The 23,044-nt window shown below is 52.1% G+C and overlaps 1 protein-coding gene across 1 annotated transcript in view; it reads left to right on the forward strand.

Moving 5' to 3' along the window:
* The window catches only part of Camk2a (calcium/calmodulin dependent protein kinase II alpha), a 62,741-nt gene extending 43,074 nt beyond the window's left edge, over window positions 1–19,667 (forward strand). The window contains 6 exon segments of the mRNA XM_028890118.2: window positions 2,530–2,562; window positions 3,525–3,573; window positions 10,918–10,993; window positions 13,498–13,592; window positions 17,682–17,910; window positions 18,169–19,667. Of these exon segments, the coding sequence (XP_028745951.1) occupies window positions 2,530–2,562; window positions 3,525–3,573; window positions 10,918–10,993; window positions 13,498–13,592; window positions 17,682–17,910; window positions 18,169–18,172 (486 nt within the window). The 3' untranslated portion in view covers window positions 18,173–19,667.
* The last annotated feature ends 3,377 nt before the right edge of the window (window positions 19,668–23,044 follow it).

Consider the following 23,044-nt stretch of genomic DNA (forward strand, 5'->3'; position numbering starts at 1 on the left):
ATGCTTTGCTAGTCGCCAGGGTGCTTTCCAGCGAGTAAAACTGGACAAAACATCCCTGCTTCCTTCAGGGTAGGACATACCCTAAATGACTTCTTAGGGTGGCCTAGATGTGGATGAAGAGAAACTCTAATGTTGTCCTGGCCCAGCCTCCTCTTCTAGCACAACCTCCCTCCTTTCCTAGAAATGGAGGAGGGAAGAGTAATTTGGGTCTGGCCTGGAACTTGGGGGGACAGCTGGCTATACCTCGCTCCTCCATGGAGTGGCGAGGACAGCAGGGCTTGGGGAGGTGACAGTTACAGACTCTCACATCCTCAAGTCAAAAAGCCATGGGGTGGAATGGGGGCCTCGCTCTTCCTTCTTCCAGGGGTTGGTCCGGGTCCTGCTACCTCTACCAGGAGAGTAGAGAGTTGTTTCCAAAGGTTGGTGAGATGGCCTCACCAGAGAGACCCCTGGGAAGTTGCATCATGCAGACACACCCCCAGCTTCAGGGGGGAAATATCTGTGCTCTTTCTACAATTGCGTGCTGAGAGACAAATGGTTCTTTCTATGTGGCGCTTAATGGAGAGGCTAGCGGCCTGTTCTGTCACCAAGGGAAGGGCTGCCCGGCCTGAGTGACAGGAGCTTCTTGAGCCTTTACGGGCCCGTCAGGGCTGAGACTGACAATACTGCTGTTCCGCAACCCTTGCCGACCTTAGAACCAGCTTCCATGGGCGGTTCTAAGAGAGGCGACTCTACCTTTGCTGACGACCCCCTTTCAATCCAACGCTCAAGTGCTGGTCGAGATGGTGGCCACCTCATTCGTGATTCTAGGAGATAGAATCTCCGTCCCCCAGAAGCAGTGCCCGGCCCTGGCCTCCTTTAGGCCTTGGTTTCCACAGGAGTCCACTGCTCCCACCCCTCACCTCACTCACTGCCCTGTTGGTGTCGCATCCGTGACGTCGTTGCCCTCTCCCCATGTCCCATCCTGTCACTGTACGTCCGAATCCGATGCAGTCTCCGCTCTGTGTTCTCCTCTTCATGTTCCACCTGGAACCTTCTGGCCCATGGGGGCTTCCTCGGGTTTCTGCTGACAGCTGAGCTCTGTGGGCCTGTCCCCTTTCCCCACACGCTGTCTGGCCAAGCTGCAGCCATGGAGGGAGGCCAGCATAGGGGAGAGAAGAGGAGAGGAGAGGAGAGGAGAGGAGAGGAGAGGAGAGGAGAGGAGAGGAGAGGAGAGGAAAGGAGAGCAGTTGCAGTGTTTTGCAATGAAGCCACCTAGGAAGGTGGGCATTCATGCCTCCTGAATACATGAGATCGAAATGTCCAGCAAGGTATATTGCCCAGTGTGTGGAGGCCCCCCTGGTTAAAAGGCACACATTTAGGCCCTAGCATACAGATGCTTACTGGATTACAAAAGCAGGAAGCCCCAAATCTAACCTGAGTCTCTCAAGGCCTATCCAGTGCGTATTGTAGCACAGGCCTACACTGGAGAGGCCGTAAGTCTCTCTTTCTTCGTGGGCTGGCAGGCAAGGGGCTCCCGGCCTTCCAGCAGGGAGCCAAGATAGCACGAGCCTTTGAGGAGTCTATTTGGAGTCCTGGACAGAAGAAAGAGCCTTACCCTCAGCGCCTCTGTTTCCCTTAGCATAGCTGTTGACTTCTGAGAGAGCCTGTGAAGACCACCAACCCTCTTAGGCCCCCATCTGTCTTCTCTGGACTTAAGTGTCTCTCAGGACCTGTATTACTCTATGAGTAAGTCTTCAAGATGCCTGGCTCTGAGAACTGAGTGAAGGAGAAGCAGCCCCCCCTTGTCCCCACCTCTTTCTTCCCTGGACCCCAAAGCTAACACATGGCTGGTGCAGCCCACAAAGACTGGATTAGGCCAACCGGCAGAGCCACTAGACTCAGGTTCCAGACTTCTGCCTGCGCCTCAGTTTCCCTGTCAGCATACGGGAGCTGAATAACACAATGGCTGAGAAGTTGTGAACACAAACGGGATCGCAGAGGCATCCCCGGGGTCACCTGTGAATATTCTTGAGAGTGGACGTGACCAGTCCCACCAAGACTTAATCAAAGTCCTTAGAGAGGACCTGCTTCTGTATAGGACTCGGTGACAGAGAACTTGCTGGAATACCTAAGGCCTTAGGTTTCAGAAAGAACAAAAATTAAAAGGCAAGCTTCCCCAGTGACAAGATGTTAGGGAGTGGGGTCCGCTTAAGCAGACACGCATGGAGAGTCTGGGGCTCATGTCCAGGTCTGAGCACCCTACTGTCCCCTAAAATGAACAGCCAGCCAGCATCCAAGAGCCAAGACTAACTTCCCTGTCAGAGTGAGGGAATAGTAGACAGCCCTAGTTGAAGCCAGGCTTGGCCTCGGATGTTAGATTTATAGAACCAGGTCCAGGCGTTTGAGGACCCAGAATCTTGCCAGCCCCCATGTTGCTGATCAGAAAGGACCACAGAGGATGGCCCCGAGGCCGTCCTCCTTCCTAACCTCCCTCCTCTTTTCACGCGGTGTCTTTTCCTGTCCCATCTCTTCTCCTTGTTTTTCCAGAAAAGAAAGTCCAGTTCCAGCGTTCAGTTAATGGTGAGTGTCCGCCGTCTCCCAAACACCGGTAAATGCTGGGCCTCAGACCCTCGCTCCCTCGCTCCCTGCCTCCTTCCTGCAGGCTGCACAGGAACCCGGGGGCGGGGAGAGTGTGCTCAGGGCATGCGTGGTACGTGTGCATCGTGTGACAATATGTGTGTGTTGTGTGTGTGTGTGTGTTGTTTGCGTGTTTCTGTTGACACCTCCAATTCCATGGCCCAGACCAGCAGGCCAACAGCAGATCCAAGGCCTTCCTCCAGTCCAAAGGTGGATTTGAACCAAGTCCAGCCCTTGGCTTCTTGCTTCTCCCACGCCCTCTGCTCATCTCAGGGCTTGGTTTGTACCGTTTGCTGCTAGGGTGGGGCTTGCTTTGGCCAGAGAAGCAAGCATCATGGAGGAGGTTCCTTGAGCTTGTGCGGGCCACCCGCAGAGGAACCACAGCCCTGCCTCGGTCAAGAGGGCCAGGGGTGACACGGTGGCCCATGTCCCTCTTCTTCTGGTTCCACGACTGTCTCGGTTGCGCGGTTTTTCTCCCCTCTGAAAAGCCCACCCTCTCTCACACTGGGCCTGCCTCTCTCTTTCTTCTTTTCCTGCCGGTGTGTGCATTCCTCCCCCATTCTGTGGCTCCCACAGTGTCTTTCTGCTCTTCTGTACCCTTTTTCTTTGCCTCCTGAGCAGAAAGGACCCAGGAAGCCCCTCTCAGCGCCCCCCCCACCCCCCACCCCCGAGAGGCCAGGGATCTCCTTGCAGGTACTGCTTCATAGGAGCCCTGCCTCAGCCACCTGCTTAGCTGGGTCCCCTCAGGCTGGAGGGTCTGGCAGGGTTTGTCTAAAGCATCCGGACCACAGAGCCTGGGAAGCCACAGAGCCCAGCGAATCACCAGGCAGCCAGGTTGCCAAGCTGACCCAGCCCCTCCCGTCATCGCCAGGCCCTCCTCACCATCCCCCTCTTCTCTTTGGCAGGAGTCTTCCGAGAGCACCAACACCACCATCGAGGATGAAGACACCAAAGGTAGGAAGGCCTGGCCTGCTGAGCAGACCCTCACCGTTGTGCCCACTGCTAACAGCCTGGATTTTTCGGCTTCTGATAAGCAGGGCATACTGTGGGCGTGGCTTCCCCAGACCGTGCCCAGCGCTGGAGGGGGCGGGGGCGGTGTACATACTTTAGCTTACGGATTTATTTCACCACCTCTCAGAGGAGGAAAAAAAATTAACATTGAAGCCATAGATACATTGGAACAGCGTAATTTTTCCTTTGGAAATAAGTCATTTTATTTATCTATTTTTGACTGACTTCATTTTTAAAACATGAAGCAATGAGGATCAAGGAATAGAGAACAAAAATCCAGAAAGTTCAGTCAGCTGGAACCCATACAGTCAAAACCAAAGACCAGCAAAACTAAAAAATGCAGGGGTTTGGTAGCTCACCATGTATTGCTTTCAGAAGCCAGCTGGGGTGGCACATCTGTAGTCCCAGTGCATGAGCGGCCAGCAGAAGAGGCATGAACTGAGGCCAGTATGCTGGAACCTGGGCTCCCAATAAAACCTATCTGATGGATAAGGGAGCAAAGAGCCCCGTGGGAACAGGAGTCTTGAGAAAGGAAATAGCAGGAGCCGTCTTTGGTTCATGGATACTTGCTAAACCCAGGGCTCCATCTGGACCAATATGTGGGTGGGTCCAACCTGCAGCCTAAAGGCCACTTGTGGCCAAGGATAGCCATGAACACAGCCCAACACAAAATCACAGACTTACTTAAAACACGACATCTTGAAAAGATTCATTTATTTTAATTTTATGTGTATGAATATTTTGGGGACACGTGTAAGTGTACTAAGTACACATCTGGTGCCCTTCGAGGCCAGAGAGGACCCTGGACTCTCTGAAAATGGAGTTATGGGTGGTTGTAAGCAGTCATATGGGTTCTGGGAACTGAACCTGGGTCTTCAGACAGTTCTCTTAACTGCGGAACCATCCCTCCAGCTCTAAAATGTGTTTTTTTGTTTTTGTTTGTGTGTGTGTGTGTGTGTGTGTGTTTCAATTTATTTTTAACTTTTGTGACTGTATTGCATAGATCTTGTTCATGAACACTGCAGGTGATAACATTATTTCACAGTGTGAAAAGAGCGGACCTAGAGCTGTGGTTCTCAACCTTTCTAATGCTGCTGTGACCCTCTAATGCAGTTCCTCATATTCTGGTGACCCCCATCCTCCCAAGCACAAAATTATTTCATTGCTACTTCATAACTGTAGTTTTGCTACTGTTATGAATCATCTGATGCGCAGGATATCCAACATGGGACCTGTAGTAGGGTCGCGAGCGACCCACAGATTGAGAACCCGGATGCTTTCCATGGTCTCACAACTTAACCTTCCATGAACCCTCTTCTCCAGCCAAGAGTACAGGATGGAGAATTTGGGGGCCGTGACTCAAGGTGGGGTCGGGATTTGAACCCAGACATTTGCATCTGGACCCTGGTGAGCAGACAGTGTACTAGGAGGCCTTGGGAAGGTGTTCTGGGAAGGAGCCGTGTGCCGATTCTGCACAGGAAACACAGCTCCTTGATGGTTCTGCCTGCACCAGCCCTCTCCCTCTCGCATTTCCCAAGTCAGGGAAAGTAGAGCACTCAGCCAGAGGCCTGCAGGCTGGGGAGGAGCTAGAGATGCCCTGCGGGGAGAGGGTTGTTGAAGTCTGGAGAAGGATGGCTGGCCTGGAGGAATCTCAGCTGTGCTAGTTGAGGCAATTTTTATTTTTAGGGGTGTAGATATTTTGCTATGAAAAAATATTCAGTAGGGCTAGGGTTATAGGTTGGTGACAGAGCCCTGGGTTTGATCCCTAACACTGGGGGGAGAAAAGAGATTGTGTTTATATGACAAGCATTTTATAATGTCCTAATGTTGTGTGGGTCAGTGGATTAGGTTTCTTGTAGCTTTGCGCTTTCTAGTCACTGTAGAGTTGCTCGCTCACAGGATCGCTGCCTCGCTGAGTGCTGATTAGGTTGCACAAGCTACAGCAGTTTTCACAAAGTATGGTGGCCTTCTGATCCTGCAGGGACCTGGGAGAAAGTCCGTCTGTCCATGTGCCTTTCTGGTCATTTCCAAATGGTCGAGGAAGCAGTCCGGGGCTAGTAGATTGGTGTCCGTGGTAGCTCCATGGACAGCCTTGCAAGTGCATTCATTCGGCCCTGTGAGTCTGTCCGGAGCACATGCCCTGCCGACCCCAGGTCATAGGTCTCTGGTCAAGCTAAGTTGCTTCTTAGACGTTCACCATATGGGAGACTCTCAGCCCCAGTGGGAAGAGATGGGCTCTGGGATTCTGAGACAACTCCATCTTATTCCTGGCCTTAGGGCAGATAGAAACCAAGAAGGTGATTTGCTCTGTACTCCATTGCCTGGGTGACCATTGACAACTTATTCAACCTCTCTGAGTCTCAGTTTCCTTAATAATAATCAGGTTATGATAATAGTACCAACTTCTGATATTTCTGTGCAGATGAAATGGCAGCTGCAAGTACAGTACACACACAGCATTTGGCATGTGTGATTGTTTAAAAAAATAAATCTTCATTTCTTTTTATTTTTTTAAACTGGAATTCCTTGGTTGAGTGACAGGAAGCCCCATGACATTTTTTTTGGAGTGTCAATTTGATTCCAAGACTATTTTAAGACAAATATTTATATGTTAAACAGACAGAATATTTGGAATAGAATATAAAATGTGTATGCACTGGTAATGTAAAATAGGAGCTGCCAGTGATCTGTTCCACCTGGATGGTGACTTTGGGCTGTGCCGTGAGGCTTCACATTTGCCAACAGCCTCCTCCGCTGTGAGGGAGCCGGGGAACAATTTGTCTCGGATTTTAATTTACTTCCTCCCCTTTTTATAGAGGGAGGAGAGGCCCACATGGGTTACAGTATTAGTTATTTTTCCTGTTACTGTGGCAAAATAGCCTGTCAAAAGCAATTTAAGGAAGTGTTTGTTTTGGCTCCTAGTTTGAGGGCGCCATCCATTGTGGTAGGCTGTGGGAGCATAAGGCAGCCGGGGATGATGAATTTGCAGTCAGGAACCAATAGTCAGGAAACAGAAGCAGATGCCCGTGCTCAGCTCACCTGTTCCTTTCCAGTCAGTTCAGGGTCCCAGGCTGTGGGATGATGCCAGCCACATTCAGGGTGAGCCTTCCCTCTTCAGGTGAACCTTTGTGGAAGTGCCTTCGGAGACACACTCAAGGGTGTCTCTCTGTGATAATTTTAAACCCTGTCCATTTAACGACCACGATTAAGCATCGTGGTTACTAGCTGAAGATCTGGGACCTTGTCCCTGCTCCGGCTTCCCCTCTTCATGCACAAACTGCCCAATGGCTCAATGTTCTGAAAGCACCCTCCTGTAAGAGCAGAGAAAAGCCCTTATACCCAGCGCACCCCGGCCCCACAGTTCAGAGGAAGTTCCGGGAGTACCACACTGTTTTCTGGCATGAACCCGTTAAATCTTCTTAGCACGTGAGCATAGTAGTCAGCTTGGTCGACTCCGACCCAGCGTTACAGTTCACTGGGAATGTTATTCGTCAGAACAGCATCCCTGGAAGAAGGGAGGGGCGAGAGTGGTTCTGAGCACCTCTGGCTTTACGCAGGGCCCGGGCTCTCTGAGCTGTACCAGGCTCTGCCAGGCTTCCTTCCCATGCATACCCTTGCTTCTGCACGAAACCTGGTCAGAAACTGGGTAGACACCAGGAAGTACTAATCAGGAGTGCAGATCCCAGCTGAGCCAGCCTCAGTGTGCTGGGTTGTGATCTTAAGAGAGTTTTTGTTTTGTTTTGGTTGTTTGAGACAGGGTTTCTCTGTATAGTCCTGCCTGTCTTGGAACTTCCTCTGTAGACCAGGCTGGCCTCCAACTCAGAGATCCGCCTGCCTCTGCCTCCAGAGTGCTGCGATTAAAGGAGTGTGCCACCGCCGCCTGGCCAAGAGATTTCCTTAATCTCTCTGGGGCCTCAGTTTTCTTGTCCCTAGAGGAATATTCCAGATCATCTGGGTGAGGAGACTAGCCAGCGGTCTGCAGTGAACAGCTGGAAAGACTGCTTGTAAAGCAATAGGAGGTACTAGAGCCCTGGGAAGGGAAAGACCCTGTTAGAATGGCCTTCAGATCCACAAGCACCAGGAGCCAGCCAGGTCTTCGATCCCAGAGGACAAAGCTAGGGAGATTCTTGCTCTAGTAGCTTTGACTCTTGGAAAGCTCGGTGTCTTTGTCCCGGTGTCTGAAGGCATAGCCAAGTCAGACTCACCTCGCAATGAATTCATGGAGGCACATTGTTCAGTGTGACTCCAGACCTAATACTGTACCATCTGAGACCATGTATCACACTTAGAGGTGTGTTCAGCCAGCTTCAGGAGCTTTGGGACAGACGCAAACTTGCAGTAGATCTGGAAACCACATCCCCCAGAAGAGAAGATGGGTCAGGGGAGGGCAGAGACTGGGGAACAGGGGCTCTCTTGGGGGCTCCAGGAAGCAGAAAGAAGAGCTCCTACATATAGTTCAGAGGCAGCCTTCAGCCCGGAAGGCCCCAAGCCCATGAGGTACATACACACAGTCAGGTCCATACACATTTGTCTAACAGTGCTGGCTGCTGCAGTCCATAACTCCGATAGGACTGTGGCCTATGACTCAGACCTGCTGGAAGCACGCAGCTCATCTGGAACCTTGAAGCAGGGCTTGGACAAGTTTCTGCTTCCTGGTTTGCGGATGACAGGTCTGACAGCTGTCTCTCGGTGAGCGCCAGGCCTTGCTCTGAATGCTTCAGTTCAGACACTGTCACTCAAATGATGGATGCATTGATACTGGGTGCTTGGAACACAGGTGCTCCCAGGTAGGGCTGCATGTGGTTGCTCTTTCTACCGCGTCTCAGAATAACCCTAAAATGTAGGTGCTTCTGCTATCTCCATTATCCATATGGGTAAACTGAGGTCTACGGTCGTCTCTTAGAGCTATGAGGAGACAGAACAAGAATCCAAGCTTAGAGATCTTGACCTCAAAGCCCAGGGCTGGACCACTTTGCCACATTCCTTGTGAAGGCAGCAAGAAGCAGCCCGCAGGAGGAAGGAGATGAAGGAGATGAAGGAAAGCTATGCTTGAGGGTCCCAGGGCATGGGCAAGGGCTCTGGCTCAGCTTCCACAGCCTGTCAGGAGCACGTAGGTTTGCTCTTCGTTGTCCCCCCTGAGCCCACAGGGAGTGGCTAGTCTGCAGTCCCTGCTGGCAAAGTCCACTTGCCCCATGACCTGTGTCTGCTTTTGAGAAGAATAGCATGGCTGACCAGGAGCCCAGGTTCCGAAGCGCTTCAGAACAGGTGTACAGGTAGCTTGGGCAATTCCAGACGCAGGGCAGAGGTGACAGCCCAGGCTCTAGTTGGGAGCCATCTGCTCATTCATTCATTCATTCATTCATTCCATATATGTATGTTGGGTACAACTTCTGCCCTGGTGGGTCCCTGAAAAAAGGGGAACAACCCTCGTGATGAATGACCCTCGGGCTCTGATAGACATTCCAACCGGTCAGGGCAAGCTGGCTGATCAGGAGCATCGTGGTGGCTACGTTGCCGGAACATTGTTCTCTCTGCCAAGCGCACGCTACATGCCAAGGGCTATGCCGGGTACCGATGTGGGGAGAGATCAGTTGTGGTGCGGAGGCGAAGCTCTGGAACTCCACAGGCTACGTCCCTGGCCACAGCTGTGCGTACCCACTTGCTTAGTCCATGCTGTAGCCGGTAGGGTCGGGCCAGCTCCAGGTGTGCAAGGAAGTCGAGTCCCCACCTCCATGAGCTGGCACTGAGTTTAGAGATACGGAGTGAGTGCCAAGCAGCTGTGAGGGGTTAGTGTTCTGAGGACGTGGGGTGTGAACATGTGGGCCGCAGCACCAGGACCCCGTAGAAAAAGCTCTGGGCCGTGAGCCAGACCGCACCCTGTGTTTCATGTCCCTGGGCAAGCTGCGACCCTCGCTGGGCCTCAGTTTCCTCGGGAGCCCAGAAAGGAGTTTGGGTTTCTGGCCTGCAGTAATTCTTCCAGCCCGGATGCCCTCAGAGTCCCATCTCCCCCAGGTCTGAGGTGAGTGCCTGAGGCGGTGTAGGCAGCTGGCAAGAAAAAGGGCAAGTCAGAGACTCGGCCAGGTTTGGTTCTGAGGCTGGGGGATGGATACTGAGACCTGCTGAACCCACTTCCTGGGCAGTGTGGCCTCTGCCTCACCATGGAGTGGTGGCCTGGTTTGGGGGAGAATTGCATCTGAGGGAAAGAGGGTCCTGCCTTGGACTAACTAGGGTAGGGTCTGTTCAGTTCCGCTGGGGCCCAGGATGCTGCAGATTCCTTCATTATTGAGGGTCAGTCATCTCCTGTGTTGCCCACCTGCCGGGGGTCTGGGAGGAGCAGGCAAGGCAAGCTGAGGTGTGGGCTGCCGGCCACGGCTGTGCTTACCATGAGCACCCGCTGTGGGCCGGGCTTGGGGACACTGCTTCATGCTCAGACCAGCTCTGGGAGGAGGACACTTTTCTCTCCACCTGACAAGCCTGTCAGCCCTGTGGTCCTCAGCCCCCACAGCCCATGAGGGCCCCAGTTGGGTTTTAGATGAAGATCTGTCTGGAATTGAAACCTGAATTCTTGGCGCTACCGGCTAGTTCTGAGTGAATCTCGTTCCGCAGGTGGGGATGCCTAGCGAGGGTCAGGCCATTGCACGTCTAATAAGGGGCCTGGCATTTAACTCTCTACCAGAAAATCAGCTTCCTGTCTTTCCGCGGAAGACAGGGGAAAGCAGTTGACCCTAGAAGTTTCTAGGCAACTCGGCCTGAATCTTACAGTCACTCAAATAGAGCGAAAACTACCTAGACAACACAAGGGATGAGTAACCTCAAAGACTTTCCTTTGTGACCCCAAGTTTGCCTGTGGGGGACCCCTGATTTGTGACTGCCAGTAATCATGCAACGTGTAGCATTGTTTCGATTCACACGGCAAATCAAGATGGCTGTTTTGGAGTCAAAACCCGGCTTCAAACGAGACCCGGAGTCTGAACGTCCACCATGGTGTCTGGAGGTCAAGGCTGGCAGCCGAGGCAATGCCTCTGCCTTTTGTAGCTCAGAGAACGACATTGCCTCCCACCCACCACCCACCCCCTGCTTTCAGCCTCAGTCTCTTGTGGGAAACAGGGCTCATGATCTCTCTCTCTCCCAGGGATAGCAAAAGGTTGAGTGAGATCATCTGTACAGCGTGTCAGGTCGCCACAGAGCCTGCCTGGCACGTGCCGCCGCCAGGGACTCAGAAGCTGGTGCTTGGTCCCCCCGTGACTACCGCCGTTGTTATTATTTGTGTCCTCTCCTACCTTACAGTGCGCAAACAGGAAATTATCAAAGTGACAGAGCAGCTGATTGAAGCCATAAGCAATGGAGATTTTGAGTCCTACACGTGAGTCAGCCAGGCTCATTCTGCATGCTCTGCCTGGATGGGGTTCCGGGGGTGCTAGCCGTGGGTTACTGAGCCGACTCACTCTCTGCATGGGCTGCGAATGAGATGGAGCTGCGTCCTTTCTGGCCTGCACTGGGGGCGCTCGCGACACTTACCTGTTCCTCTTCCTGCCAGCCTGGTCCCAGGAGGAGCCCCAGTAAAGCTGCTTTTGTTTTCCCTCCCCAAAAGAAAAGAGGTCTGTGCCCTCTCATGGGAAGAAGGGAATGGAGGCAGGCCCTTCTCCATCCTGCCCAGTGGGTCCATTCCCTGGATCTCCACAGGTCTTTGACTTCAATTGAGCAGGAATGGGCAGGGACCCAGAGGGTGTGCACCATCAATGAGTAAGAGTGAGCAAAGTGAACCTTAAACCCTCTGGGGAACGAGGAACACAGTCTGAAACAGAATTCCTCTGCTCACACACCTGCTCCAGCCCTTGGATAGGCGGCTGTGTGCATAAACTGGGCTTCAGCGCCCCCTAGTGGTCACCACACATTTGCTGGTCTTTCTGCCTGACCCAGAGAGAATAGGTAGGTGTTCTGGGTGTAGGTGTTGGCATTTTGCCCAGGGCCGATGGGATCTGGACCTGGCAATCCCACACTTGCTTTTTGGTGGGCTAAAGCTTCCAACCAAGACAGAGTGACCCTTGCCTGTGGGGTTAATATGAGGTGGGAACAGCCTGGCTGGTGTGATCTCAGTTCACTGGAAGCTGCAATGTGCATGCATTCTAACCATGGGAACTAAATTCAGTCATTGGAAAGTCATTGGTTGTCTCTGGAGGAACAAGGTACTCGAGAGGCATATGTGAAGCCCAGGGTCCTCACATTATACATACATACATATACATACATATATACATACACACACACACACACACACACACACACACACACACACACACACACACACACACACACACACACATATGCTTGGACATGCACTTGCATGTGCACAAGTTACAAGTATATGATCAAGGAATGCACACAGGTATGTGTGCCAGAGTGTAGCAGGGTGTTGCATCAAGGCATGGAAGCAGACTCAGTCACTAGTCTTTTGGGTAGTTCTAGAGATGCTAAGTCAGGATGCATCAGGTTGGTGGCTCTGAAAAACCGCAGCCAGGAAACAAAGAGCCAGTGAGGTGGCCTTTCTGGGTGTCATGGGAAAACTTCCCCCCTCTGTAATGTTACAGGCTGTGATATCAGCCTACTCTAGGCCTTGAAGCTTACCATGGCCTTGGGGCCTGGGGTGCCCTGGAATTGTAGCCTCCCATGCTCCTGAATCAGCCCCTTCATCTCCCTGAGCCTCAGTTTCTACACATGTACGATATACTTGGAGCAGACAGCCTTCAAGTCCTTCACGGATGCAGAGGACCCAGACACCCCCTTAATGAAGTTCTGCCGCAGGGCTGCACTTGAGGTAACCTCAAAAGCTTTGTCCACCCCAGGCAAGGCCGGGCCTGATGTCCTCTTCTGAGATTGCCAGCTCTAAAGTGGACAGGAAGCTTAGCCTGCGCAGGGGCCTTTCCTGACCCTAGCTTCTTTGCTGTGGTCACAGGGGTTTGTGTTGTACCTCAAGAGATCCTCCAGGTATATAAATGACTCCCCATTTGCATCCTGCCCCTGCCTAGCAGTCACACCAGAAGACTGACAGCAGGAAGGGACAGTCAGCTGAAAACACACAGTTTCCTTTTGCTGCCCCCCCCCCAACCCCCGCCACATTCTCTGCTTCCTCTTTGATATCATCTTCTTAAAACTGTATTATTTTATGTGTATGGGCATTTTGCCTGCATGTGTGTCTAGGTACCACATACCACACATGTCTGGTACCCATAGAGGCCAGAAGAGGACCTGGAGTCACAGATGAGTGTGAGCTACCCTCGAACCCAGGTCCTCTGGAAGAACAACCAGTGCTTTTAGCCACTGAGCCATCACTCCAGCCTCAGGGACATCATCTTCTTTAAGGCTCCTTTCCTCGTTCACAGCAGAGGAAACAGTCGGGGTGTTCCAGCCATAGGGCCCATTTTGTCCAAATTAGTAAAATGCACCTCCCCCATGTACACACCTAACTTGGGGAGCTGAGGTCAGTTTACGTAAAGAAAAAGGCACCTCACCCCAAGAGACAAGTTAGGAAAAGCCCCTTTGGGTCACTGCCTGGGAATGGGGTACAGTGTGGAGAATGAGGAGCAGGCTGTACAGCATGATGCCTCACCCCCTCCTGGTACTCTTGCTCCCAGAGGGAAATGTACATGCTGGGGACCCCATCATCAATAAGCGGTAGAACCCGGGCCGAACTCGGGCTGCCTGGATGTAGCTGGCACCCACCTGTCCTGCTCCACAGTGTGCAAACTCCTCCTTTGTTGACCCCTCGAGGAAGGTGTGGTCATTCCCATTCTCCAGCTCACCCTCCAAGGGGGGTCGATGAGAAGTCGTCTTCTCAGGCCCCTCTTTCCTCTGGCTTCCTTCCTCCAGGAAGATGTGTGACCCTGGAATGACAGCCTTCGAACCTGAGGCCCTGGGGAACCTGGTCGAGGGCCTGGACTTTCATCGATTCTATTTTGAAAACCGTGAGCAATCCCTTGTCTCTGGGGTGCCTGTTGTCTGCTCTCCTTCCATGTCCTGCTGGATGGCACAGCAGGGTGACAGGCAGGGCCTCAGGGGCGGCTGAAGCCCCTCAGGAGCCAGTGAAGAGGAAGATCCCATGTGGACAGGGGTTGGTACCTTCTTGGTTCCCTCTCCATTGATTGCCAGCTGGACTACCAGCTGTCCTTCCTGTGGCTGAGGATGGGGTGAGGCCGGGGTGGGTCCCCAAAGACCAAAGACACCTATGATAAGCCTCCCTAGCCCCTTCCTGCCTTTTAGCCTGGGAGAGTTATGTGGAGGGTCTTTGTTCCCGTTTATAGACAGGGAGCTTTTACTAACTCATACCACAAGCTACAGTCATCTGGAGGCTTGGGGCCATCCCAGCTGCCCAGTGGCTGACACGGTGGCTCCTGGGTTAGGATGCATATGACCTTATAGGTAGGGAGGAGCAGAGATTTCACACTGCTGTGCCCTGCCTGTTTGTCCAGGTCTCTGTCCTGCATGTCTGTCCTTCCTAGGCCTCTCCTCTGCAGGAGAGGTCTCAGAAGCTTGCAACCAGGGTGGGCAGGGTGCTGAGCCTGGGCCTGAACCAGGGAGCTTCCTGCTTGTCTGTGTCTTACCCAGGCCAGGGGCCAGACAGGGACTGAGCCAAGGTTAGGATATGGAGGATGGACCTCAGGGGTGGTATAGTGAGCCTACCTCCAAATGACAGGTACAGACCACACGCACACACGCACGCACGGACGCACGCTTTCTGGTATTTTTAGGCACCACAGATAGCATTGACTCAAATAGCAAGAAAGCCCTCCCCATGGAGTGCTCAGGCAGAGAAAGACCCAGCTCACACCTCTCTGACAGTTCCCAATTTCCCTCTCCCCCTTCCCCAAGAGCAGCAAGGGCTCAGATGCCTTGCAGGCAAGAATGTGGGACAAGAATGATCAAACTATTTTCCCTTCATTGGACTTTCTTGTTTACTCTGTGCAGCCAATTGTCCACTAGGGATAATGCTGGAAAGTTTTATTGAGAATAATCACATTAGGGCTGGAGAGATGGCTCAGGGCTTGGGAGTGTGTACTGGCTCTTGCAGAGGACCTGGGTTCAGTTCCCATCACCCATGTCAATGTCCTAACTACCGATAATTCCAGCTCCAGAAGATCCAACGCCCTCTTCTGGCTTTCATAGGCCATTGCGTTCCTGTGTACATACCCTCACCCACCCACACCCACACACCCTGCCCACATCAAGCACACAGCCACATAAAAATAAAATCCTAAAAATAAACAAACACATTATGAAGCTAACCAGGATCATCATTTCGTGAAATAAGCACAGATGGTGTTTACATATGGTTTCAGACACAAAGCACAGGTGGTATTGAGCCGACTCAAGGTGAAACACCATTCTGTCATTCAGAAGACATTCCCACTATGGCTGAGCCGAGAGGGGAAGTGACTTGTCCAGAAGAATCCACAAAGCAAGCTGCAGACTTAGCTCTGTCTCCATCTGGTGCCTTTCTTTTGCTGACAAGGCCCGTTCTGTCAGCATAGCAGGCAGGACTCCCCACCTCCGGGCTTGCACCCCTCTGGCTGTATTTTAGGGAGTACAGGGATTCCAAGTGTTCCCTCGTTTTTTGTTTTTTAAAAAAGGAAAGAAAGGAGCTACATTTCCTTACAGAATCAGACAGGATCCTCCATGCTGAGTGATGGAGACTGGATTCTTTTAAGAGAGGAAGCTGGACCTTGGGCCCTCTCATCCTGTGAGCAGCTCCCCACCACTGGGGGACATCACCGTGACTGTCATTATACCTCTGTCCTCTGGGGGTGCTGTTTCCCTGCTGTGGTCCTCAGGTCTCCACAGCGCCAGGCAGAGACCAGGCTAAGGCACTCGGCAGGTGCAGGGACCACCACCAAGGGGTCCAAATGCAGAAGGAAGTCCATGTTTCTGGTCTGCTCAAGCAGCAGGAGCTCTCTCAGAACTGGCCCCAGACCCTGTGCTCACTTGTCAGGAGGACTCACAGGGATGTGACCCAGTACAGCCTCTCAGCCCTGCAGAGCTTCCTTTCTCTGCCTGTCCTTTCCTGCCCAGCACCTGGCCCTGTCTCCCACCTTGTCCCCGAGAAGGGTAACCTGGGAGCTGCTTCTCTGGTCAAGTAACACCATGCTATGTTAGAGTCCCTGGGATCCCAGCCACGATCAACAATGGCAAAGCTTATCCCCACCACTACCAATGCTAGGCTGTTGGTTCCTTTGGGAATGGACGTGGATGGTCCTAATCCAACCACTGTGAGCTTGTCTTCTGCGGGTTTTTTTTTTCCTCCAGAAATTGACAGCTTCCACCAAGTCAGATAATGGTTTTGGATTCATTTCCATGCATATTAATGGACACGTTGCCTCCAGCCTCATGCATTATTCAGGAACATTTAGGGAAGTCTCATGCACTTTGGAAAAGGAAAACTTGGTGACCCTTAGCCTCTAAAGCAGTGTTCTCAACCTTCCTAACGCTGCGATCCTTTAATACGGTTCCTCATGTTGTGGTGACCCCCCAACCATGAAAGTATTTTTGTTACTATTTCATAACTGTAGTTTTGCTAGTTGTTATGGATCGTAATGTAAATATCTGTGTTTTCTGATGGTCTCAGGTGACCCCTGTGAAAGCGTCAGTTGATGCAAAGGGTCATGACCCACAGTTTGAGAACCACTGCTCTAAAGTTATTCTAAAAGTTTACATATTCTGTGCCTGGGAGCTCAAAATTCTGAGTCTGTTATTCCATTTGAGACTTGCTTATTGAAGGCCTGGTCACACGATGATTACAATACGAAAGGCTGGGTGCCGTTAGGTGCTTTTTTTCAGTCTAGGAAAAAAAAAAGATAGCTTACATTTTCCAGAGGATATGTAGTTTGCAAATCGTGTTGGGTCATAGAATCAGACTATGAGGATGGAGAGGAAATACTGGTGTTACACAGTCTCAAACTGGGGCGTCTTGGGTAGTGTCGGAGACTCCACAGTTGAGGCTAGCTGTTCACACGGTTGGGACCAATATTGAGGCGACCCTAGGGAAGGACACAAGGGTTCTTGTCAGAGTGAGAACCCGATGGCCTCTGTCTGCCCCTGGGTCAATGTCTTCTGTGCCTTTGTTTTACATCTTGATGAACAACTTGAGAGTTTCTAGAATACTCTGGTGATGTTGAGAATGGAGGTGGGAGCCATTTCCAGGCACTCTGGTTAGTTGTCATGACAACAAGATCTTCCCGTGTCCCCCTAGCCCTAGAAAGCCCTATGACCTCACTCCATGATGACTAACACAATCCCCCAACACTGAAGGTTCGAAGATTCTACAGTTCCATTTCCCCTGTGTCTGTAATTCAGTAGATGGCAATAGAGTGATGAAAGACAGGGTGGGCCCGTCCAGATGACAGACGTTTCATGTGGTTTACAGGCTGAATAACAGAACAACAGTTAAAAGTGAAGGCTTTCCCTATGAAAATCCAGAGAGATTTTCCAGACTCTCTTGAGCAATAAGGTGTGAAACATGTGGTACCCAGAGGAGCTGTGGGCAGGGTGCCCTCTAGTCGGGACAAGGAGTCCTATTCGCCACAGTCCCCACCACTCCCTACTGTCTCCCTGACCCAGAGGGAGTGGCCTGGTTGCCATCAGCATCTTATTCCCAGCTCAGCCTCTGTCATTTAAGCGCTGGCCTGGTCCCAGTGTGCATCTGTGTTCAAGAAAAAGCAACATTACCTGGTTCAGTAAATTGTCTGGGCTTCGTGCGTTTGTGTGTACAAGACACTAATTCTGAAATCCCACTCCCCCTGTGTTTGAGCAGTTTGGCATGTCTGAAGTCCGTTGTGCCTTATCCGGGAGGTGGTATCCTGTTACCTAGGTTCCACAACAGCTCTGCCTTGACTCTCGAGTAGCCGGTCCCTGTCCCAGAGATTTCCCCTACTGCGTATGAGTCAGGCAGAGGTGTCTCCCTGGAAAGGAAAGCTGGAAGCTGAGTGCAATGGAAATGAGGCAGGAAGTCCCACCCCCCTTGGGTTGCATTGCCTCAGCCCCTTCCCCATCCCTGCCTCCAGTGTGGTCCCGGAACAGCAAGCCCGTGCACACCACCATCCTGAACCCCCACATCCACCTGATGGGTGACGAGTCAGCGTGCATCGCCTACATCCGCATCACGCAGTACCTGGATGCCGGCGGCATCCCCCGCACGGCCCAGTCAGAGGAGACCCGTGTCTGGCATCGTAGAGATGGCAAATGGCAGATTGTCCACTTCCACAGATCCGGGGCACCCTCCGTCCTGCCCCAGTAAGAATGCTTTTCTTCCCGCGCCGCCGCTAGGGGGAGCTGATGCGCTGCCGTTAGGGGGAATTACGGGGTGTTGACCTGGTGCGGGGTGGGGGTGGGGGCAGCGGGGCATGCCCAAGGGAGCAGGAGGCTGCCTTCTGCCTCTGAATAGCTACAGAGAGGGTGACAAGAGACTCTGCAGATCCTGGGGGGAAGCAGGGCGGAAACCCTGGGAGGCAACCCGTGTCTAAGGTCGTGGGGGCTTATGGTGTCTTACAGTTGAAGGACCAGGCCGGGGTCCCTGCGTTGTCGCATCGCAGAGATCCACTCTTTGTCCGTGGAATGTGGCTGCTGGTCCTCTCTCGGATTTTGTTGGAATTCTCCTTGTCCTATCACCCCATTGTCGCCTCTGTACCTGCATCATGACAATCCGCTCCCGCGCGCAAGCCATCACCACATCCAAGCAAATGGCCAGCTCTTCCCGGCTCCACCTCTCCCTCCTCTCCCTCTCCCGCCAGTGGGGACCTTCTTCAGGCTTGGGTACCCAGGATGCTGGCCCAGGAGCCCTTACCCCCCACAACCACTGTGGTTGGCTTGGCCTAGCTTTGGCTGTAGGTGAGGAGGCCTGTGTGCTTACTGGGAAGGGAGGAAGAGGAGGGCAAGTGTGCCCCTATCTTGGATCCCTCCTCTTCTGGGGTCCCCAGGGAAGCACGGAGGAGCCCCTCAATTTCCAAGCCAACTCCTTATGGGGGAGAGTAAGAGAGGAGGAGCCAGTGCCAGGAGCACCCGCCTGGAACTGCTGTGCTCATCGTCGATGCTGGCCCTGCGTTGACCAGACCATCCGCTGTGGGGGAGGGGTGGGCAGCTCTCCCCCTTCCTTCCGGCGCCCCACTGACTGCCTCAGCCTTTCTGTGAAGATCGCCTCCCGCGTCCACCTGCCCATTCTACCCTCCAAACGTCCTCGGAGAATTCCAGCTTCTTCTGTCGGAGAGGAAATCTGATGGTGTTTCAGGGGCAAAGCAAGCAACATTTAGGTATCCCCTTCTACTTGGACGCATGCCTTTTTACAGCCAAACTTCTGTGTATTTCGTAAATGGATTTTGCGTTCATGGATATTTATGTCTAACTAGACCTCAAGAGTCGGATCAGGTTGAGAAGTGGGTAGGAAGAGGGGTGAGGGGAAGTTTTTACTCTGTTCCAGATTTTTTTTTTTTTTTTTTTTTGACGGCGGGGAGGTCTCTTTCTGAGGTGGCCTCACCCCCCAGGGAGCACAGCTTCCTTCCATTCTGGTCCCCAGGGTCAGCTGACAGGATTTCTTCCAGGGCCAGCATGACTAACATACAGTGAGTGAGTCAGGGCCGCGGAGGCCACCAGGATAGGAGGATCCAGACTTGACATGTCTGGAACTGGAGTCGTCCTCACTACTGTACTTCCCAGGAATTCTTTCCCCGTATCTCTGTGCCAACCCCCCACCCCATCCCTCACTACCTCCTGAGCACGTACCCCTTACTTCTCTTAACTTGGACGAAACAGAGCACCAGAAACTTATTTTCCTACTTCACACTGAACTTGGGCCGGCTCTAGTGCGCCTGCCCACCCGCCCGCCCTCCCTCCCTCCATCCCTCCGTCTCTTCTCTCCCTTCCTTTCTCTTCCCCTCTCTCCCTCTTCTTGGCTCTGATATGGAATGCTGTGTCTCGTCCATGGGGATCTCCTGTCTTGCACTGTTTTCTTTGCATGACTTTATATGCAGTAAGTATGTTCAAAAAAAAAAAAAAAACAAAAAAGAAGAAAAACACTCAGCAAAATCAAACGACATGTTTTGGACAAAATAATAATAATAATAATAATAATAATAATTAATAATAACAACATTCGAGGTTGTATTCTCAGTGTCCAACTTGGAATTCCGTTGCTGCCTCTCTGTGCTTTTGGTCTCCGTGTGGCTGTGTTCTGCCAGCATGAGACATTGTCCCCTCTGGAGGATTCTAGGGGAGGAAGAGCCGTGTGTCCAGGGCTTTGGAGACAGCACTGATCCTCTCAGCTTTTCTGAGGGTGGACTGGAGCAGAAGTGGAAGGGATGTTTAACCCAGAGCTTTCTGGTGTTCCCCTCTCCCCCACGTAGTGAGCTATGTGCTGGGCTCTTCTCTCAAGTCCCGCTGCCCGGGGACACGTGCAGGGCAGAAGAGTGACTCTCTGGTCCAAGCCACCCCACTGTAGTCCTCTGCCCTTGCCAGAGAGACACTGCTGCCGCAGCCCCTGCATGGGCCCTGGCCCTGCCTCAGAACCAGGCTTCTTCATAAGGCCCAGCGAACCCATTGTCCCCAGTCATCCCCAGCCAAAGGTAGAGGAGGATGTGGCCTTTACCAGGGGATGCTGCAATTACCAAGAAAGATCTAATCCCTTATTCGAGCCTCAGTTTCTCCATCCATGTTCCTACCCAGCATGATGGAGGGTCAAACAAGATGGTGACACGAAGCCCACCCCACGCAGGAGAGCCTGCGGGGTTGGCCACTGGCTGGCCTACTTATGTGCCAGGCCTGGCCGGTCCCTGTCCATTTCCCTCCCTACCTGCCCCTCATTTTCCTCTTTGGTGCCCGTCTGTTGCTCTCCAGCAATGGACTGCAGGGGAAAGAAGTGTTTGGGGACTTGGGTGGCTTTGATTCCAGTCGCTGCTTTGGGTGAGGCTTTTGCCCCTCATGGGGCCTCAGTTTCCCCAACCAGAAGACGTCTGTGCCCTGCCTTCCGTTGGCTAACATGCCCCCTGTCCACTCTGTGCCTCTCCATACGTGGAAGCAGTGGAGGCAGATCCCTACCCCAGTCTGAGACGGTCCACTCTGCAGAGACCGCTCCTGTGGGTGGGCAGCCAACTGGTGTAGACCTTGGGACACTCCCAAGCAGGCAGGGGACCGGGCAGGAAAAAAAAAAAAAAACTGCCCAGAGCCCACCCTCACCAGACAAGCTCCATGCTCCTCCCAAATACCCTCTAGATGAAAAAAGAAAGAAAGAAAGGAAAGGAAGAAAGAAAGAAAGGAAGGAAGGAAGGAAGGAAGGAAGGAAGGAAGAAGGAAGGAAAGAAGGAAGGAAGGAAAGAAAGAAAGAAAGAAAGAAAGAAAGAAAGAAAGAAAGAAAGAAAGAAAGAAAGAAAGAAAGAAAGAAAGAGAAGAAAGAGAAAAGGCAAATCAAAACTCAGGCTCTGGTCAGGGTTGTAGGAAAAGCATCTCCAGCCTTATGTGCCATAGCTCAAATCCTGCCCGGTGGCTTCCTGGCCCCCTTCAAAGGGAGACCCTTGGGGGAATATGTTTGCTAGGTTCCTGTGCTGGTTTCTTTGTTACTCTCTGTTTAGGGTTTTGTTTCAGTTCTCTCTTTCTCTCTCTCTCTTTCTTTCTTTTTTAATACGTGGCTGTGAACTTGAATGACCACTGCTCAAACTTTCTGCTACTGAGGGTGGGGGTGGGTGGGGTGGGGTGGGGGCGGGGGAGAAGAGATGTCTGTTTTATTCTTGGTGTTTTCAGTGCAATAAATAGCTGCAAATTTAATGTGGCTCCATGTCTTCTTGAACCGGTCAAGGCGAGGAACTCTAGGAGATGTTTTTTGGTCCAAGTCTCCCCTGCTGCAAAATGAAAGTCCCAGTCAGTTTTCAGACGGATTGAAATAAGTTGGATCACGTGCTCAAGGGTGGGCCAGGTCACTACGCAATTGTCTGGACCACACGCTTGCGCCCTTAGGATCAAGGATGGAGTCTGCTTCCTTTCAGGCATTTGGGGTACCCTTAACAAGAATTAGGGGGTGGGTATGGATTGTCACAAGCAGCCAAGAACTCAAGTCTCTCTGAGGGGCTGACAGGTTAAGGTTCATCTTCTGTTAGGGCCTCAGTTTCCCTTGGACGATAAGAAAGGTTGTCCGGAAGAGGCCCTCTCTGCCCATTTTTTTTCCTTCTGCATGACCTCACAGACAATCCCTAGGCTTCAGAGTCCCTAAGTGAGTCATGTGATGATGAGCTAAGGGAGGAAAGGTCTCCAGATTACAAACGTAGTCTAGAGAGTCTAGCGCCTGGGGAAGAACATTGGGCCAAGACAGCAGGAAGCCAGTGAGAGACTCCATGGACTACAGGGAATTTCTCTGTGGCCACACCACTCACCTTCAGCACAGCAGGGCTGGTGTGGCAATGCACCAGGGTTGCCCCCAGCCCTCCGCTCACAGCAAAGACCAGCAAATGCATCTGGTTTGATTGAGACTGTCCCAGATGTTGACATGAGCTTTTTGGGCCTATAACTAGAACAATCAGCCGGGCATGGTGGTGCATGGCTTTAATCCCAGCACTCTGGAGGCAGAGGCAGGGGGAAATCTATGAGTCTGAGACCAGCCTGGTCTATAGAGTTGAGTTCCAGGACAGCTACGGTTACACAGAGAACCCTGTCTCGAAAACAAACAAACAAACAAACAAACAAAAAACCCCAAAACATACTAAGACAGTCTCAGGCATTCCAGATGAATCAGCCATCCTAAGCCACAAACCCTCTTCCCACAAAGGCTCGAGTTTCATGGGGCCAAGAGAATTATCTAATGGCATCCTCTTAAACTGTGATCCTTCTACTGGTACCCCAAAGTTCCTGTATCAACTGCTTTCCGGGTCTATCTTACGGACGGTATGTGGGGTAACTAAAAGGGAGTGTCTAAGAGAAATGTGCCTTTTGCACCCGGCTAAGAGTCTTCACAGTGAGAGTACAGACCAAGGCTCAGAGGAGCACGAGAGAGCACACAAATATTGTCTCAGCTCTGCATTCACAGCCCAGGGATCCTGGGTGGAGCAGAGGGACTTGGGAGCTTACGCGGGCTGCCATTGCAGATTCTCACCAGCAGGTGGCAGAACGCGAGTGGGTTACAGGCGTGTGTCATGGGCAGGTCCAGTAGGTCTCAAGAGAGCTTTGGAGCTCTCAAAGTGTTCCAGCTCAGATTAGAACTGTGTTTTTAACCTACAAGAGCACGTAATGCTGCAGTTCACAGCGTGTTTTCACAGCACTTGCCCTAGATACAACAGTTTTGGGGAGCAAGGAGGACAGCAAGACTCAGAGAGCTGCTTGGGAACTCACCCAACTGTTAGGTCCTCTAGGGATCCCTGTTCCTCAGTTCTGGTCTTTCCGACTCTGGGCATCA

This window comes from Peromyscus leucopus, chromosome 19, assembly GCF_004664715.2.
Source record: "Peromyscus leucopus breed LL Stock chromosome 19, UCI_PerLeu_2.1, whole genome shotgun sequence".
NCBI lineage: Eukaryota > Metazoa > Chordata > Mammalia > Rodentia > Cricetidae > Peromyscus > Peromyscus leucopus.